Genomic DNA, 18,067 nt, shown 5'->3' with positions numbered 1-18,067 from the left:
TTGTCACACAGATTAAATCGCATAATTAGTATTCAATTAGTATGAAAACCAGATCACTTAATTTGTCAGATCTAAAATTAGACAAAGAAGTAATGATACATAAAAATTGAGTTTCAGAATCTAAACTATAAACTTCTTCTCATGTGATTTTTCTACTTCTGGCAGATGTAGAAGAATAAGAACTTGACTTCTTGACCACTATTGAAAGATAAAACATGAGGAAGAGAAAAGCGACGAACAAAACGTAGGACATGAGATTAGTATATCATCTGATTTGCTTTTCCACGTTCTATCGGTTTGCTTGATTTCTTTGGTTAAGAACCTATTTCTCCTTCATACCTTTCAAGGATTCTGTTGCAGATGTCCATGCTTCGGCCGTCCAGGAGGCTATGATTCCATAATTTGATCATAAATAGTCTCCAGCACCTGAAATATCAATAAAAATGTTAATTAATACTCTGTTTCTGAACGATCGGTCCGGGTACTTGTATATTGTTTCTCTTTTTTTTGACAATCAGAGGGTCCAAAATATGTTGAATAAAGAACAGTATATGAGATGATAAATCGCCAAATCAAGGGCCAATGGAACTCTGGCAAAACCAGGAATACAGGACACTGGCCCGTCCTGAAGTTTGCGTGCTTGCAATTGGTTCCTTATTGTCACTAAAGATTTGTTTATGCAATATGGATCACAAGCTGACACACTAAAGTAGTATTTCTACTGCAGATTTGAATCTGACCCGAGGTCTAAGTAGACCTAATTCGGGTTATTCCGAGTCGCGGAATCTAGCTCGCTGGAAATATCTTACTTAACGCTATTTTGGACCCATGTCTGTCCTAATAATTTGAAATCTGTGTTCAGTTGAAATTACTATTTTATCTTTGATCAAATTATATGTGGATAAGAGATATTTAGATGATTAAGACTTGAGAGGAATCAAATCCGTACCAGTAAGATGCAAAAATTTGAAGGGAAAAAGCTAGCACTAGCCAAGTAAAATAAGGCAATAAAAAGGTACCAAATTAGTTTTGGAGAATGAGCAAGGTCTTTGCCATGAAGTTTCGAGAACGCTTCACAAGCCCACGGAACATGACCATCTGCCAATACCCTGCACCACAAACAAGCAACAAACATGCTTAATTATTAAATGAAAGGGAAAAGAGACAGCTTTCCCCACCGAACTGGTAATGATTATCAGCCAGTATATAAGGGCAATAGAATTAGAAATGAAAGAAACCAATTCATGGAGAGGAAAGCAGGAACAAATCTGTTTTCCCTTTATTATTTGTAATATCTACTAAAATATCATGTTTGTCTAAATGCGATTGAACATCAATAAAAACTCCAAAACTCATAACATATGATATCAATTTCTAGGAAAGCAGGAACAAATCTGTTTTCCCTTTATTATTTGTAATATCTACTAAAATATCATGTTTGTCTAAAATATCATGTTTGTCTAAATGCGATTGAACATCAATAAAAACTCCAAAACTCCAAATCTAAGCAACAGCTCCAGCATTTTAAGGGTGACACATTCTCCTTTTTCTGAAACTACAGAATCTACAGATAACACGTTCTCATGATTAGGGATTATATTTGAGCACATAAATCAGGCATCATCTTTTTCTCTGTCAATTTCATAGGGAAAAACTATAATATATTTAATCACCAAAACTTCCTTTCCCTTGAACTTGCTTCAAGATACATACCCAAATTTACTGGTTCCAAAATATGTTCTTACAGATTTGCAGATTGATGTTAAAACTTAGAGTGTGATGTTTATACAGCCACATAAGACATAAGAAAAGCTCAGATACATTAGCTTTGGGTAATTAGTAAATAGAAATATGATAAGGGTTTACCGTTGTTTCCTCACAAATGAGTTCCAGAGATGCATAATCTGTTTTTCATCTTTGGTCACGTCAACGAAATCATCAAGCATCTGCAAAATATCCAGCAGTTTCAATGGTTATTCATTTCTACTCGATACTGACTTCTTATGTAAACAACCAGCTCTGTTGCCTAGGTTACTACTTGCTATCTATGTAGTGCGAATTGCAGATTAACGATGAGCTACTCGTAACTCAGGATACAACCAATGTGACTAAGAGTTGCCTTTTGACCCAGTCCGACTAACAACTTTGACCGGTTATGCCAGCAGGCACGTAACTGAGTCACGACTCAAGTTATTAGTGACAGTTATTTAATTAATTTGTGCTGATAGAAAAAGAAAGTAGAAACAAATAAAGAAAAATTAATTAGTCGGAATGGCCAAACATACCCTTCGATCTTCAAAATCTGCGACATCGTCATCAACTTCATCCTCGCTATCTCTATCGGACAAAACTTGCTCCAATGCCATAGGCTTCAAGCATAAAAAGTATGCATTATCAGAAGATTTTATTCATGGTTAGAGCAATATAAGGTGTTAAAATCATTTCCTTGATTTCTGTGTATTATTCGCACTTTACTCTGCAACTCTTTAAAGTGTATCAATGGTAGGCTGAGTCAACTGATTCAAATTATAGTTTCTATTTATGAACAAGAGTAAAGTTATCATAAACTTGGAAACAAGTTATTTATTACCTGAGCTCTATGAGAGTGGAAGAATTGTCGCTTCTGCAGGAGTACACGGCTGCAAAAGATAATAAGATCATTTAAGTAGAAGTAAGAATCTAAATTTCAACTTAATAAGAAATTACCAAAATCAGTAACAGAAAGTGCATCAATGAAGAATAGGAACAACTGTGTGCAGTCAGTTTGGCACCTAAATGTCCAATTATCACCCTTAAGCAACATTCCATTTTATTGGTAATGATAGTGTAATTGTGCATGGGTCTGTGGAGAGAGAGAGAGTTCCGAGCTTGGAAGTTCCAATCCCAGAAGAAACCGATTTATGCACATATTGATTCCTTAATGAAGTGTTTATTAGACATGCAGGGAACAAAAAGCACTTGCTAAGTGTCAAATCCATGGTAAGCATCTGCTTAGTGTTCAAGGTTATAGAATGATAATATAGACACGATATATCTACGCAAAAGCAGCTATGGTTCATATTTCATAGACAAAAAAAAAGAGCAATTACTAAAATAGAGGTGGTCCCTATCCACGGGGCGATTAAAAAACATTCGGAACAGAAGAACTATACGCCCATATATTTAGACTCCCATACTTTCTTGGGTCAGATCGTTCAATTGATAACTTCCTCGTCTTCGCAAATTGTAGCATAGGAGGTGCTTGCTGACTGCATTCCGGAATTCCCGGAGCTGTAGCAGTTGAAACACCTGTAACATTTTGGCTCGATCCAACACGCTCCATGACCTCGGTAAAGGCAGTCTCAGAGCCATTGCTTTCTGCATTCTGCCAATCATTTCCACCGAAAAAGGGATTCGGATTCTTCACCCTTTCTTTACTTGAACTAGCATCTGAGCAAGATTTTAACGATGTTAAAGGAAGATTTTAACGATTTAGCACACTCTAAAACAGATACAGTAAAAAAGGAAGATTTCAGGATAAAACAGATACCATCCACCAAGCAAGGTAATACTGCACTATAGCAACAAAGAAAGGAAGAACACCTGCTATTTTATTGTTCTTGCAATCAAAATATTTTGGACCACAATTGCTCGTATAATGATTATCTAATCTAGATTGTACATTTCGTAGGCTCGATAAAATTGATGATTCTGAGCAAGCACGCTTGGTGCCTTAACCTAATCTTTAAGTTGAACAGAAGGCTACCATGGCTTGTACACGTTGTTAACTTGGATTTAGAGCTTTACTTGTCTATTGAGTTCTTTATCGAAATCATCATTGATCGCCAAAACAAAGAGGACAACTATAAAATAATCTTATGGAAGTATCCAACAAACTAAGTCCCAAATGAAAGAGAAAAAAGGCATTACAATACAAAATGAGAAAAGACGAGTTCCACCTATATTCATTGTGATTGCTACAAATCTACAATCCTGCCAAGTTCAAGATGTTGGGCCATAAGAATAGGTCATTATATGTTAACTAAAAAGGTGCTCTTACAACTATCTCAAATGCATTCATCTTTTTATATTGCATATATGTTTGACAGCTTGGTCACTTTTCTTGGAAACGCAAGATCATGAGATGTGTTGCTACCATTTTAGTCATCCAAATCATTCTCAACTTTTACTGAAAGAGTAGAGTTGTAGGCTTAACATCCATTAGACATGCTGTATGAATAGGATCTAGACACATACCAGCATCCATGTCCATTACAGACTTGCAGGAACGTATACCATTCACTTCAGGCGAGTCCAAATTCAAGATAAGTGGACGCACATGGTTTTCGTTTTGATATTTGTTCTTCGATCTTCTCCGTCTTCGTGAGTTGGAGCTACAAATTGACAACTAAACCATTTAACCAAATAACCATACAACCAACTTCCAAAGCCAAGTTTAGCCAACTATAGAAGTTACCAGAATTTAAATGGTTCTAACTTCGGGTCGTCCTCAACGATCTAAAAGAGAAATTAAAAGAGGAAACTTTCAGAGAAACAAGTGCAAGTTTCAATAATTTTAATCAGTAATATAATGTGGTTTCCATTGAGAATGAAAGAAAAAAAACAAAGATCTGTCTAACAAACTAATTGAGCACGAAACTGATGCATGCAAATGCTAGGTGCGTACACCCCATAGGGGATGCAACACTCGACCAGAATAATGAAACTAAATTTTACTTACAATTGCCCCTTGTTATTCACTTCATCCTTCATAAACATTCTTAGAAGCTTCCTCCTATAAGTTTACCCGATATTGCCATATTGGTACGCTAGTATCACTTATATTGACCTCAAAGTTAGACCTCTTTTTTGCTATTTTAATGTTGGAAATTTTATATACACTCACCTGTTTTACCAGCCAACATCACATTCAGGTTGACTTGGTCAATTTGTCTTAACCAAGTTGAATTTCACTCACACTCACCAGTCACCATTAAGTCAATATTGGTAAAGCTCATTAAAAAAATTCTCAAAATCTTCCACCACTCCCAAAATCCAGGTACTCCATTAACCACACTCTCTACCTCAGAATTTCTTTGTAGGTGGAAACATCCGGAAATCAAATCATTATCTGTCACTAAGATCATATTTTAATTATTGAAGCTTTGTATTGGTGTTTTAATGGTGAAAATTATGAAAAAGAGAGAAACTTCAAATTCTTCTTCTGATCCAGACAAAACTACGAAGACAAAAAAATATCACCTACTAAAATGGTATAGAAACACCCCATGAATCTTCGTTTTAAGCTTTCTTTCAACGAAAATGGTGTTATATTTGAAAAGCAAAAAACAAATTCATGAGGCTATCAATTCCATAGGTTGCATTATGACTCGATAGGAAGCTACCGATATACAACGGAACATATCGGTACGCTCCATAGCGATATAATGTGTAACCGGTTGGTACGAATATCGCTGATGCCATATGTTACACATCAGTGGCATCTTTCCGACAGTAGAGTGCCCTATCAGTACCTTCCTATGAACAGGAAAAAATTTCGAACTTGTAAACAAATGGTGCTCTTTGTTCTCCGTCGGTAGGACATTTACCGAGGGCATATCATTACACACATCAGTGGTGTCTTTCCGACCTTTGGTGCACAACATCAGTACTCATCTTACTGAAGAAAAACTTACCAAATTCTAAGCAAATGTTGCTCTCTGTTATCCATCGGTAACGCTACCGCTGACTGAGGCCATAAGTTACACATCGATGGTATCTTTCCGACCTTTAGAGTACAACTTTGGTACCCATCGTCGGCAGGGCTATAACCGAGACGATACGTTATATGTCGGTAGTATCTTTCCGACCCTTAAAGAGAGAACGGGAGAGACGAACAACCTGATCCGGAAGTGAACTTTTGGTCAAGCCATTTGGCCAAAATGTGTGTGTATAGGAGAAGGGAGTGTATGAGGGTAAAAATGGGTCTATTTTGTGAGTGTGAATAACCGTGAGTGTGGTTAGGTAAAAATGGTAATTGTATATAACATGCTGTTGTCAAAAGCACATGCTGTTGTCTCATTCGAAAAAACTACGGCCTATAGGTTGCTGGAATGACGATAAGATAAAACTGCAAAATGGAATTCAAGAGACAAAGAAGGGAAATCAAGCCAACTTTCATGGAATCCCCAAACAAACAACTTATAAACTGAAATCAGACTCGTTCTCTTCAAATATTTTTTTCTTTGCACATTCAAGCCAGCTGATTTCTCACCTTTTCTCTCTCTTGATAGTTTCTCTACTAAAATGAGAGCTTAGTATTTATGTAACCTTCCCCAAATTGTTCTTGAGAATGGGTCTTCTTTCGAATGATAGATAAATATCTTTTTAGTCTTTTCAAACCCTGAGATATTGTAGGGATTAAATCTAAGGGTGATGTGTGTGTGTCCTCTTTGTGAAAAATCTTATTTATGTGGTGCCTTCAGCCAAAAATAAGCCTTGGTAATTGTTATTTAGTCAAACATGAAAATTAGGATTCCATGAACAATCTTATTTATCTCTTGTATTATCATTCTTTGTCTTTAAATTCATTCCTTTTCTATTTTATTTTTCAAATACCCCTTCCTTGTCCGTCATCTTTCCTAACTTAGATTTTAACTCCAAATTTGGTTTTTTATTTCACTACTCTCTTTCGGATCGACCTCACTTTTTGTGCTATACTACCCATGTATTGCAGACTTTTGAGTTTTGATTTGATTTAGTTAGTCTATTTTTTTTTTTTTTACGTTAGTTAAAATCACATCAGATTCCATGAACATTTCTACACAACTACAAATTAAATAATGGCAAAATTGATTATAACTGCAAGAGTAGTTTTTAGATAGATTGGAGTCATTTTATCAAAAAAAAAAGATAGATTGGAGTCCTGACCTCAGAGTTCCAAACATCAGTTTTTAACGAAACATCTACAGCTTGGACGTCGTCTGTCAACTATAAAATAATAAGACAAAGTTCAAATTGAAGGTCAATTGGAGTCCGAAGATTTGTATTTCTGAAGATTCCAGAAGTTTACCAACCCAAAACTCGAAGTTAAATAGATCATGGCATGCATCCAAGTGCAATTTCAGACCCTACAAACCCAATTAAAAGCACAAAATATGAAATATCAGATGATCCGTTATAACCAAAAAGAAACAAGAAAAGTTAAGATAGATACAAAAGTAGATTGTACAACCTTGAAGTTCCCACACTTAACCAAGCAAAAAGAACAAGTGAAATCTTCAGTAACTGCATTTGAAAATAATTGGGTTAGAAGATTATGTAGTCGAGGGCTACATTAAAGGGATCTGCTGTATTTCATTATTATATCATGTAATATTAGAGTTTTTTTATTATTTAAGGAAATAAAATAATTAGAATTTCTAAATAATAAAGTGTAAAGAATATTGAGTTTTACAAATATTAAAAAGTTTAGTCAAATAAAAGAAATCATTCACCTCTTCCCTGTAACTCCACCAAATAGTTTAAATTATTACATCAAATATTAGGAGTTTTAAAGATTCACAGAAGAATGGTGGCTTCAATATCACTCAATGTCTCAATGAATGAAAAATCGCCAAATGGAAACTCCTTTTGGCTTGGGCATTGGAGAATGAAACTTCTTCAAGCATTGAAAAGGTCACGGCACTAGACGTTGAATGAAGTTGAACGTCCTTGGGTTAAGGGTGTAGTCATGTTTTTTTTATGTATCACTATGATATGGATTATACTTTCCAAGAGGCCAGATCTAGAAATAAATACTTCTACTTTTTTAGGTAGGAACGAAACAAAAAAGTAAAATAGAATTTTATAGAGTTTTGACAACTCGGTTGAGTCAGCTCCAAGAGAAAGAAATGACTAGACAATAAAGAATTAACTACTTGCAACACGTCCAAAAAGAAAATAAGATAAAGAAAAATCTATATCTACTATGTAGTCAATGCCACTAGCATCCAAACATGGTTTCACGAGTCTTGGCGAAATTTCACTGATTCATGGGAATGGACAAGCCAACACCTAACCAGACAAACAAAAGATTCTCAAGATAAGATAATTCAGCAAAGTTGAGATGACCGTACCTTCTGTCTGTCTCAAAGTTTTATTATAATAACTGTAATGGAAAAGGACATTTCCAGCTCTCAACCTGACGCAAGTACCAAAAACATTTCAGACACTCGGTGGAAGCAACAAAACGAACTAAACACGCTCTAGAGAGAAACAAAATGAGGTCTCAAGTAACAAAAACAGAAAAAAAAAATAAGCATGAATGTTGGTTTTCCTTTTCTTATTCAACATATGTGTATGTTGAACAATGGAAAATCCAACAACTAACATGGTGTTTGGCCCAACAACTTTCAATTAATAACTACCCACTATTTTGCCACGAAGACTGCAATTAAGTTGGTTTGCGAGACTGAAGTGTTGTAGATGTGTGTCCCAGTGGCAGCGGTGATAACCGAAAGGACAAAAGCTATAAGGGCATCCAAAGATAAAGTAAATTCTAAGGAAGACGTAAATTTGGCCCATTTATCCCCCTCACACCCTGCTCCAATAGTTCAGAGAAGCCTGAACAATTACTACAATCTTCCCTGCCTTGACTTTATGCCCTTTGAAGATCGCACTAATCCTAGACAAACTTAGACTCTACCTAAACAACTTAACCTTATCCATATCCCATTACAGCATCTCTATTCACTCCTAAACAATAATATTGATGTTGAGTGAGCCTCATTTGTAGTTGCGTGCTACATCATAGACACAATTGTTGAGAAATTAAGTTTTCCAGCACATGATGACTGGAATCACAACATGCATTTTTAGTTTAGTCTTAAATATCACAAATTGCACCATAACAAGTTTCTAGATTATAGACATCATATATTACTATTAGAAGAAAACCCACTAAGTTTAGAAATAAATATCAAGGTAACTGAACATTAAGGAAAACGATAGGCAATAGACTAAAAAGAACAAAATGGCCCTGACTATCTTACCTCATTATTTCAGGTAATGATGAAGCAGGCACGTTGTCGTAACTGTAAGAGTCATAAGGAGATCTCTCGTTATTCCCAACCTCTTGTGCAGAAATCTTAACTTGCAATTGCTGTACCCACTCAGGAAACATATAGTTCATTCAGTAGAAAACTCGTTCACTTTCTTAATCGTGCAATCCAGCAAAACAGTAGGTCAACTACATGAAAACAATAAGCTAGAAGAACAAACCGTAATTTCCGAGTTATGGGGAATCTGAAAGGATATACAACTGCCCTCATCCAAATAACTTGCCTGCAAGAAAACAACAAAGTTACAACAACAAAACCCCGTAAATAAGTTACAAACAGTCAAAGACGACAAGCTGATCATTTCACGACACACACCAGTTAGGGTCTTAAACAGAACTGAGGAGAAAGTATTAGAACTCATAATGTTAGCTATATGATTATACAGGTGTTGATTTTCTTCCCTTTACGACTATGGAGTATGGACTATCAAGCAAATTGTCTACCAAACTATCATATATGCAGTATCATCATAAACAAGATTTGGTATTGATCTATGCATGGTAATGTCTTGAACAACATCCATAAAAATCCTGCCTGGTCACATGAGTAAGGCTTGGGACCACTTGAAGACTAAAGCTATCCTAACAAGTACCAAGACAAATACAGAAATACAACTGGTGACCTACATATTTTCCATAGGAACTAGAGCAATGACTCAAATCAACAAAAAAAACTCTCTAATATTAGTTCATCTTACATGAACAAAATAATTACAAGAGAAAAAAAATAAGGCTTGTATAGTGTACATGTCACAATGTTGTTAGATTTACGTTTCAACACCACATCGGCTACAAGATCGTTAGTAGGGTTGAAGAAGGTGTCCCCCAGCTAGCCACGACCTATGACTGCTCATGAGTCATGAGTCATGAGTTCCCCTAGGTTCCCACGGTTCTCTATCACACGCTTAGGCAAGTGCCTCAGCTCGCCAAATAGAAATTCCCGAGCCGAAACAGGAAACAAATATACAACATACTAAGTAAAAAATAATATATCAATGTGTCAACTAATGGAGCTCATAGTCCACCACCCTTTAGTGTAACGGTTGGACACCCCTCTTAAGCCCATGAGGTCGTGGGATCGAGTCTCGGTGGAAGCAGTTTGCCATCAAGACTTATCCTATGTAATTTAGGCAATATATAAAGTAAACAATTTAATAAATTTGTCGGGCTTTAGGCCTCTTTCATTATGTCGGGCTATAGGCCTCTTTCATTATGGTTTAAATTAAGCGGTTATCGTGTTCATTACATCTTCATGATGTATCAATGCTTTGTAACGACTAACGTAGATCGTAGTCGATTTCTCAAAAAAAAGGGTTATTTCCCAAATAGCCCCCAACTTTGTGACCGGTTTCCTTCCTAACCCCTTACTTTATCAAAAATACCCAGATGGTCACCTTTTTTAGATTCCGTTATAACACCGTTAATTAGTCATCATCTCTCTCTGCCACCTCATCATCTTCACCGGCGAAGGTCGTCGGCCGGCCAATTTTCCGGTCGGTGACCTTCAAACATTAAAAAAAAAAAATTATGTTTGAAGGTCGTCAGGCCGGAAAATTGGCCAGCCGGCGACCTTCGCCGGTGAAGATGATGAGGTGGCAGAGAGAGATGATGAGATGGAGGAGAGAGAGATGATGAGATGGAGGAGAGAGAGATGACGAGATGGAGGAGAGAGATGATGAGATTGAGGAGAGAGATGATGACCAATTAACGGTGTTATAACGGAATCTAGAAAAGGGGGTCATCTGGGTATTTTTTATAATGTAGGGGGCTAGGCAGGAAACCGGTCACAAAGTTGGGAGTTATTTGGGAAATAACCCAAAAGATAAGAGTTTGAGCATGAACTTATAAGCATGGCTCTTGTTTTTGGTAGGAAGTAGTCAAGTAGATGAACGCAAGAGCCCCCTCGCCTCGCTAACCTCCACAACGACATAGACACACCCATGTACTAAATTTCAATATAAATTTTTGTCACATAATATTTTGTGGGAATATTTTGTTTAGTGTTGAAATTTTAGTAGAAATGATAGAAAATTTGTATAAATGATGAATATATATTGAATGGTTTGGTTGGAAAGTTAGCAACCAATTAAAGAAGCATAAGGCTTGTTACGAGATGTTTAACAACAACTCTGGTATATAAAAATGAAAATTAATAGCATTTTGTTAGATGTAGTATAAAAATGTGATAGGTGCAATGCTATTATCAGAAATAGGTGAAGTCAGATATTCTATTGAGTATTTACTAGTTAACACAATGGAAAATGATGCAACATAAAGGTCAAATGTTCAATAAGATCAAATAACTTTTTTAAATTTCGAGCAGTGATGTCCACCGAAAATAAAATAATTGCTATATTAAAATTTTGATCGGACGCACTACAGTTGTCATGAAATCCACTGAAACCTATGTGGTTGGTCTCGGCCGAGATGGCCGAGAATCTCGGGTCTCGTCTCGGCCCCCTCCCGAGACGAGACTCGGCCGAGACCCCGAGTTAGGGTTCGGCCGAGTTTCTCGGATATCTCGGCCGACCCGAGACCGAGACAGGAATTTCTAATTATTTGCAACTTTTTTTTTGGAGAACTCTTAAACCTAGTTGTGTACTACTATTTATTATCTTCTTAAATCTTAACTACTTATTATATTCCCAATGAGTCTAATATAAATAGCAATGATACTATATAGAATTTTTAGGTTTTATGCCTTATAGAAACATTGAAAATTCTTGCTGTCTCGACCGAGAATAAATTTAGTACATATTACTTAGTAGTTATTACTTAGTAGTAGGCCATTAGCTAATAGCAACACTTGATGTCTCGTCCGAGAATCTAATATAAATAGCAATAATTAATTTAGTACATATTACTTAATAGTTATTACTTAGTAGTAGGCCATTAGCTAATTGCTACACTTGCTGTCTCGGCCAAGAATCTCGGTCCGTCTCGGTCTCGTCTCGGTCTCGGCCTTCGGCCGGACCGAGACCGATACCAACTACATAGACTGAAACATGCAAAAATGATACTTCGTTGAATCTTTGAAGATGACACTGAGACCAGAATGTTTTAGTCAAGTTCAACGAAACACTTCGAATTCTAGTACCAGGTATAACATATTATACAAACACTGTCAAATAGTCACTGAAAAATTATAACTGATTAATAAGTTATTAGCTTGCCAACTCCAAATGTATGATACGACTGATCGATTATGCACCTCCAAGATATTATATCATACGGTTAGATTTCAAATTAACAAAAAGAGATCGGCTTACAAAGTAGCAAAATTTTTTGTTAACCCACACCAAGAGACTGTCCGACTGTGTCTATCTGAGGTTTCCTATTAAACAATAAACGTATAGCTGGCTCTTTAACATAAAATAAAATTTGAATTTATATCAACTATTATATTGCACTTTAAGCATCGTAAATAATTTAAAAGGCAATCATACCAGTTAAAATGTGATCCTTGATGACATGCTAAAAAAAAAAAAGACAGTTCAGAGAAAGATTGAGACACAACAGAGCACTAATATCAATTTGACGTACCTCCACAAACGAAGAGTGCATAGCCACCGTAGAGGGAATCTCAAATATATTCCCCAAATTCAGGTTACCACTCTTTTCCCATGACGAATAGAGTGATTCCACCGAAATTTTGCCCCATTTGCAATATCCACCAGCATTTTCTGTGAGGAGATGTATAGGATTAAAACTCAACGTTTAGGTGGTCTAATAATGTATATAATCAAGAATACTGCAGTGTTTTCTGGATATTTTTATTTCTTAACAAATGTTGATGCATTCCTTAATGCACATAGAATTTCAGAAGTGTAACATGAACACTCCTTAATTGTTTTGCGTTTTGGGGATACTTTTGGTGGCTAGTCCAGACACTTCTGTAGGTTTAACGTGAGTGTTTGTATGTACATTTCATGTAATACCATTCTAAACATTTTTTTTGTTTATTACCAAAAAGCCTCTGCCACCCAGGTTTATATATTTAAAAAGTATGGTACAAACTGGGAGATTGGGGAACAGAGATGTGTGTCTGTGTTTGTGCGTATGATGTCACGCCACAGAGAACTAAGCAGTTTGGGTCGGGATCGACCAAGATACGACTTACGAGCCAGCCCGAGTTATTCAGACTAGTCATTGTTAATATAGATGAAAGGAAAGGAAAGAATTAAAGAAGTTCAAGAATAAAATAAATGAAAAAAGAAAAAAGGAGTGTTCTCTCATCGTAGTACAGCAACAGTGGCTCAATTTCAGCCACTGTTGCTGTAGTACAGCAGAACTGTAAAGTAAAGAAGATCAAGAAAATGGGGAAAGAAAGCTTACACTCTTACTAGAGTACAGAGAAGTAAAAAGGTTTTGCAACACTGCAACACTATTTTAGTACGTCAAAACAGAAAAGGAGAGTAGGAAAAAAGACTCTTGGTTACTACAGCTGTAGTACAACAGAAAAGAAAAGACCGGAAAAAGTCTTGTTTTATTACCACTTAGTGGAAAAGGAAGTGATCCCGTGATCACAACCAGGGGAGGAAGACCGGGGTGGATTTGGACGATTCACAATGATTTGAATGATCTTCTATTTGGCCGGGACATCCATATCCCAAAGGGTTGCAAAAAGCTTTGGGATTTGATATGTTGATCCATCACTCAAAACTGCAGGGCTTATGGAAGACTCATTATGAGCTACCTTTGAGGGAGAAGGGGTAGATACTAATAACATAGACGTGGTGATTCACACATTGCTCTACTTTAGACCTAAGAAAAATACTTGGATGCTTTTGGCGACCTATAGGGATTTTACTTTAAATTGGAGGCCATAAGCAACATCGTAACATTATAGCTTTTTCATTCAATTTCCTGATTCTTGTGTATTATACATGTACCTCCCCACATCTTAATATAATTATTCCTTCTTTTGTTAAAGTAATAATATTAACATAAACAAGATGCCAGCTAGAAAATCCAAAAAAAAAAAACAGTCAATGGCGAATTCAGATCTATAACCGACATGGTGTCAGCTTTTGACCAATGAACCAAGTACATGCATATTGCTTAAAGAAAGAAGTTACAACAATTTTACAGTAGATCTTCATCCAAGAGACATTGAACAGGGAAAAGATATCATACCTAAATGCTCTTTGAGTGGACTTCTTCTACTTGAAGCACTTCTGCTCTCCCCTACAAGAAAAATTGAGAGGCGATCTAAGAAAAACTGCCAAAATAATTATTGGAGGTAGTCAAGTTCTGATATTAGTGTCTACCGCAGTTGACCAACAAAATGGCGAGTTTGTTGTCTTTGATCTGTTCTAATAACTTATGAAGCTCACGTAGAATGAAGTGTGTTTCAGTCTGTTCCTTGTAATCAGCTATTATGCGTTCCCTACCGACGCGATAAACTGCAGAATGCTGTTCCAAATCCATCTCAGAACATATTCCAAAAAAATATATTTACCAAATGACAGGGATTGAGGGAACATACTCAGAAAGAAAAACAAAAAGATGCATTCTTTACACTATCATACCCCTGGTCCTGAAATATCAGAAATTGGTCTTGCCAACATCACATACAAAGGCGAAAAGTTTTGTTGCTGCACTCCATTCACATGCTCATAAAGAGACACAGTCATTTGTATCCTACAAAAGACATCCACAAACAAACTCTTTGAAGTATTATTCTTTTTACTTAGAATCAATGTATTGAAAAATATTTACAGTGGGAAATTCTGTGAGGCTACATGTTACGACATTAGCGCCTCTTAGTTATACATGAAATCTGTATACAGTTTATGTTTAGCCCATTTCTGAGTTCTACTCCAATCATACAAGGTTCCTGTTATGTCTTCCAAATTGTTCTTCATGTCTTGATCTTTTCCCTTGAAAATTTTGTTGTTTCTCTCTTTCCAGGTTGTCCATATGATGGCCAAGGAAATTAAGTTTCAAGTCTCCTAATTTAGGTTTCCTTAGCCTGTCCTATTTCTCTATTACTTCCACGACATTCCTGGAGATGCACCGAGCGCTTCCTATGGAATCTAAGAAGTAGTTCCAGACCTTCTTAGTTACTCTACAATGCGTCGATACTCGATAGGTGGTTCAACGTTTGTCTTACTCCTTGCACATTATTCATCTACTAGCCATGATGCTACCTCTATGCTTCAGTTGGTCGTCGGTTGGCAGCTTTTGGTGACATCTTTCCCATATAACCATGAGATAGAAAGGCATATGATGTGTGATATATACTTCAGTAAGTTAGTTTTTTATATAATTAAGTAATTAGTTTTTTGTATGTTAAGGTAGTTTGAACTTTGAATTGGCAAGTGCTTACAGAATCCAGTATAGGAGAATAACTTGAACACAAAACAACATATGTTACCTCCTCGCATGTTTTGCCTCTATTTTGTAGTCTAAACATCTTTGGAGAAACAAGGGCTGCAACAGAAGAACAGTTCTGTTCAAAATCAGGTAGAAATACTGCCTAAAAAATGTTGCTACTAAACCACAAAGAATAGTTCAAAATTTACAGTTTCTGGTACACATTAACAACGTAGTAAGAAAAATTGAAGGAAATAATTAAAGATATAAAAGCTTACATTGCTTGCAGCACGTCTTTGAATAATATTGTAGAATTCAACAGGCTTGCAATAGATAGAAAAGCTTTCTTCTGCTGCAAGTAGCTCCTCTGGAGATAAACGAACCTGAGAATGATGGCACATCTGGTCTGCACTTCCAGAATAGCTGCAATAGCAACCAGGATTCATGTCAGGCGACTGCACAAGAGTAAAATATTTCACATGTTCCATCTAAAATCCAACTTTCCTGTGTAACATGGACAGTTTTTTTAGTATTGAACGGTCACACACTTGATCACACGGTACGCCTGTCTGATAATGAAATACTGCAATTATTTTACTAGATATAATGTGAGATCTTGTACGCGATCTTGTTTGCACTTGTACGAAATAGTGTTAGATACATAAAACACCACTCTACGTGATGTCTTGTTATGACCCTTTTGTGTATAACAATGCTTGCTGAAAAAGTAAATTTGGAGGACAGGTTATTCTATCAAACACATCAGATCATGCACTGTTGCTTTTGACTCCGCAGGAAAGCTCTAGGTTTAAACATCCACTCAAAATGGAGGAGAAATGGATGCAAGACAAGGAACTTTTACCTATGGTGGAAGGTCTACGGATGTCTTTCAAAACCACAATTAGGACTTGGTCGACAAAAAAAATCGAGCTATTGTTTCTGGAGTAAGCTTAATGATTTCAAAACCACAATTAGGACTTGGTCGACAAAAAAATCCAATGTCTTTCATCGAGGTATTTACATTTTCCCATGAATTGTTGAAATCAAGAAAGAAAAACAATACAAACTTAATAAGATATAAAATATCTCTATAGAGCAACACCGAATACTTACTTCTGAACTCTTATGAAACTAATTTAGGAGCTTAATTATTTGAGAAGGTTATTGTTACTATTTTCCATCTTCAATTTATTGATTAAGCAATCAATTTCTAATGTATAAATCAGACTTGTTAACCTAACAGCATTCTCTAGATGAAATAAAACAACGCAAATGCTGATACAAACCGAATGAGTATAAAACCCTAAATATAGAATAAACAAGTACTCCCAAGTAACGAACACAAAAAAAAAATATCATTGAGGTGAGAGGAACATACGTTGTTTCACGGGTCACTAAAGGTAAGCCTGGCATTATGGTTCGCCTACTCCAACCTTGAGTAGATGTCCAGTATAAGATCTCCAACTTCAACTGTAAGCTCCAGCTTCAGAATGCTCTTTCTAATCCAGCGGAAACGATAAGATGAAAGAATTAGAGCAGCAATGAATCAAAAACACCATGCAGATGCCTCATTTAATAGATAATTAAGAAGAAGAAGAAACTACTCAACTGGAGCTGATTAAACAGAGAGAATTTATCCTAATGACTCTAAATTTGACTAACCATTAAACCCAAATTAGTAACAAAACTCAAGAACTTGCAGCTGAATCCTTCAAAATCAGCTGAGAATGTAAATTTAGGACAGAAATCTAAAATGATAAGCTATTCAGAAAACCTAGCAGCTTAATTCAAGCTGATAAACCATTATTAAACAAAAACACACAAAAATCAAAAAGGATAGAAATGAAAAGGAGATCAGGCATAAAAAGAGAAAACCTGAAACATGATCAACTGATGAAGAGATCAAACATGTATTGAATCAAAACATTGAGACGAGCAGAAATGTACAAAAATATATTTCAGAGAGAGAAATAGATGAGGAGGAACCGAGGAATTGCATACCAATTTTTTGCCCTAGCTGGATGAGATAGAAAGCCCAACCTGCCCAAAAAGCGAAGATGTAAAAAGTGAAAGAAAACGGATTAAGGAGAGAGATGAGTTTTTTTTTGTTATTTCCTGTTTGGCCCCCTACTTTGTGACCAACTTTTTTTATGGCCCCCTATTTTCCGTAAATTCAAATATAGCTCATTTTTTAATGTAAATGTCAGAACTACCCTTCCTATAAATATTTTTCAAAATAAATTAAATGCAAAACATGAATTCCACCTCACATCTCTCTCTCCACCTCACCTCTCTCTTTACCTCACCTTTCTCTCTCTCTCTCTCTTAGGGGTGGCAATTTGGTCCGAACCGGTGGGTTTTTGCCCGAACCCGCCCCTAATGGAACGGGTTTTACCGCCCCGTTTATTAAATGGGTTGGTAATGGTATGAAGATAAAACTATTTACCAGGTTCGGGGCGGGTTTGGGATTAGGTAGTAAAACCCGCCCCGCCCCGATTAAATATGTTATGTATTATATATACAATAGGTTTCTAAAACTTTTTATCTTATATCATCAATTTAACTATTTTATATTTTATATTATGTAATAAGTTGTAGTGTTTATAGTTGATAAAACCGAACTGTTATAAAATTTTGTTTATAATATCTATATATTTTTTTATTAATATA

At 36.0% G+C, this 18,067-nt stretch overlaps 1 protein-coding gene across 5 annotated transcripts; it reads right to left on the bottom strand.

Annotated features, from left to right (window-relative positions):
- EMF2 (VEFS-Box of polycomb protein) lies at nt 1-17,513 on the bottom strand. 5 transcript variants are annotated; one of them, XM_086633659.1, is made up of 22 exons: nt 17,399-17,513; nt 16,776-16,896; nt 15,676-15,820; nt 15,459-15,514; nt 14,611-14,722; nt 14,350-14,494; nt 14,216-14,266; nt 12,623-12,762; nt 9,241-9,303; nt 9,012-9,121; nt 8,097-8,161; nt 7,214-7,266; nt 7,056-7,109; nt 6,910-6,969; nt 4,457-4,497; nt 4,237-4,373; nt 3,177-3,429; nt 2,591-2,639; nt 2,286-2,369; nt 1,867-1,946; nt 1,020-1,109; nt 1-426 (listed from the first exon to the last, which is right to left on the bottom strand). In XM_086633659.1, the coding sequence occupies exons 2-22, from the start codon at nt 16,808-16,810 to the stop codon at nt 315-317; spliced, it is 1,935 nt and encodes a 644-aa protein (XP_086489785.1). In that variant the 5' UTR covers nt 16,811-16,896; nt 17,399-17,513; the 3' UTR covers nt 1-314. The 5 variants fall into 5 exon arrangements, with proteins under 5 accessions (XP_086489785.1, XP_086489788.1, XP_086489786.1 ...); XM_086633662.1 differs by having other exon boundaries at nt 15,676-15,852; nt 17,399-17,502; XM_086633660.1 differs by having other exon boundaries at nt 17,273-17,412.
- Between the last annotated feature and the right edge of the window lie 554 nt (nt 17,514-18,067).

Source organism: Eschscholzia californica, unplaced genomic scaffold (assembly GCF_041429995.1).
Source record: "Eschscholzia californica isolate CP2 unplaced genomic scaffold, dmEscCali1.0.p SCAF_4, whole genome shotgun sequence".
Classification (NCBI taxonomy): Eukaryota; Viridiplantae; Streptophyta; class Magnoliopsida; order Ranunculales; family Papaveraceae; genus Eschscholzia; species Eschscholzia californica.
The sequence above is the reverse complement of the archived record's forward strand: the minus strand, read 5'-3'. Positions and strand labels throughout refer to the sequence as shown.